The 1,983-nt window shown below is 45.0% G+C and overlaps 1 protein-coding gene across 1 annotated transcript; it reads right to left on the bottom strand.

The window, feature by feature from the left end:
• Nucleotides 1-211: 211 nt before the first annotated feature.
• On the bottom strand, nucleotides 212-697 carry LOC132272681 (uncharacterized). The gene has a single exon (XM_059773782.1). It carries the CDS (start codon nucleotides 695-697, stop codon nucleotides 212-214), a length of 486 nt encoding a protein of 161 aa, XP_059629765.1.
• Between the last annotated feature and the right edge of the window lie 1,286 nt (nucleotides 698-1,983).

Below are 1,983 nucleotides of genomic sequence, written 5' to 3'. Positions count from 1 at the left end.
ATTCATTAGTCTGATGTCCAAAATCACTATGAAAAGCACAATGTTTAGTTTGATCCCTCTGTTCAAGAGGTTGTCTGATTGGTAAGGAAGGGCGAAACTTATTTTTGTTCTCTTGATACAGCCTTGCTAGGGTGACTCTGAGTGGAGTAACCAATTCCTCCTCCCTGGACCTTTTCTCTGCCTTCCAGGAGGTCTGACGTTGCGGCTGAGCTTATTTTTGCCGGATCTTGGCCTTGGATTTCTCTTCTGTCGAAATAATTGACATATTCCTTGAATTAGCTGCTTCTTCTTCTTCAAGACGAATAAAACCGTCAGCTCTCTCGTTCAGCTCGTCCATGGTCTTCAGCGTATTGACCACCAAACTTGTGTGGAACGGTGTCCCTCGGTTCATTGTAAGTTTAAATGCTTGGACTGTAGTAGATGGATGACATTCCATTACCATGCTTTTAACAAGGTTGAACTGGGTGAGGAAAGCTTGGAGTCGCTCATCTTCGTGCTGCCTCATTGTGAAAAGGCTTGATACATCCTTAGCCGGACGTTTATTCCCATAGTACTGGCTTATGAACTTGTCACACAAGTCCTGGAAACTAGCGATTGAGCCTTGAGCCAGATTCTTGAACCAATTGAGGGCTGGTCTAGCCAAACTTGTAGGGAAGCATTTGCACATCAAAGGATCATTGTTAGTATTCAGAGCCATTTTCAACTGAATGTGGTAGATATGGTCGACCGGTCTGTTGTTCCATCAAACAGAATGAAGATCGGCATGGAAAACTTCTTTGGATTCAGCACGTTCAGAATTTCATTAGTGAACGAAGATGCAACCGTCTTTGCTGATGAGCGCAATGCTTCGTTCTCCCTTGAAAATCATGACAGAACTCCCTGATCGGCAGATTTCCTTTCTGAGCTGCGATAGTCAAATGTTGCCATTGAAAGTCGATAGGGTGGATCAAACGATCTGTCCTCTGCAAACTCACTTTGCCACGGCGATATACCCCTACGATCACACGCCGACACTTCCTCTCTCATGATCCGTTCGCGATGTGGCTCCAAATGAATAGATCCTTCTCGATCCTCTACTTGACGGACATTCGGAGGTAGATCGTCTATTATAACTTCATCACGACGTGGATCGACGTGATTAACACCTTCTGGATCACCTTGACGAACAACATGGGACGGTAAAACTTCCTCTCCTTCCGGAGGTGGCCTCGGAATTGTAGGAGCCTCACGACGCTCCATTCCAGCGCGTAACTCTGTATTTTCTTTCCTCAAGGCATCGATCATGATCATCAACTCATTGAGCTTCGTCTGCTAGCCATTTTCCAAAGGATTTGAGCTTTCCTCTCCGATCATCATTCCTAATCGGAGCAAAGTCATCAACCGCAGATTTCTTGATCAGATCAGAGCTTGCTAACGCATATGCACCAGATCTGGACTCAAACTTGCTGATCTGTTCGCTACTGTTCCAAATTCAGCAATCTTAACAAACCACAACTGCACAGCTCGCCGGATCAAGCACAGATCAGATCTGCGTAGATCGGACGCCAACCTCTCGAAATCAACTGGAACCAAGATTCATCAAGACAGATCGCACTTCCATCAAGTTTGATTCAGCTTTCAGAGATTAATCGTCTTCTTCGCAAAGTGTTTTGAATCGAATCGATCTGGATCAGCACCAATCAATCCTCTCTGTTCTTCCCACAGATGGGGCCAATTGAAAGTACAAAGAATTTTTCCCTAATTGTAGAGAGAGAAACTTTACACTCCCAATCATCTTCAACCTCTTTTCCCTCCCAATCCCCTCTATTTATAGATGGTTATAACCACCCCTGGGCTGGACCTAACTTATTCTCTTTTGTCTGGGCTTGACTTCTTTCATCATAACATGGGCTTCCGCAATGACTTCTTGGATCTGGGCCCATTCAGCGTGGACTTGCTCTATCCTGGCTATCCATACCCGACTCGTTCTTAGCAATACGAATC

This window comes from Cornus florida, unplaced genomic scaffold (assembly GCF_030987335.1).
Source record: "Cornus florida cultivar Cherokee Brave unplaced genomic scaffold, ASM3098733v1 CherokeeBrave_3.0.0_Hap2_Chr09, whole genome shotgun sequence".
Taxonomy (NCBI): Eukaryota; Viridiplantae; Streptophyta; class Magnoliopsida; order Cornales; family Cornaceae; genus Cornus; species Cornus florida.
Note: the sequence above shows the minus strand (reverse complement) of the source record. Positions and strands in the feature narration are given on the sequence as shown.

Bases quoted from the DNA above. Each gene is read 5' to 3' on its own strand.
- LOC132272681 (XM_059773782.1), bottom strand. From the start codon at position 697: ATGGCTCTGAATACTAACAATGATCCTTTGATGTGCAAATGCTTCCCT.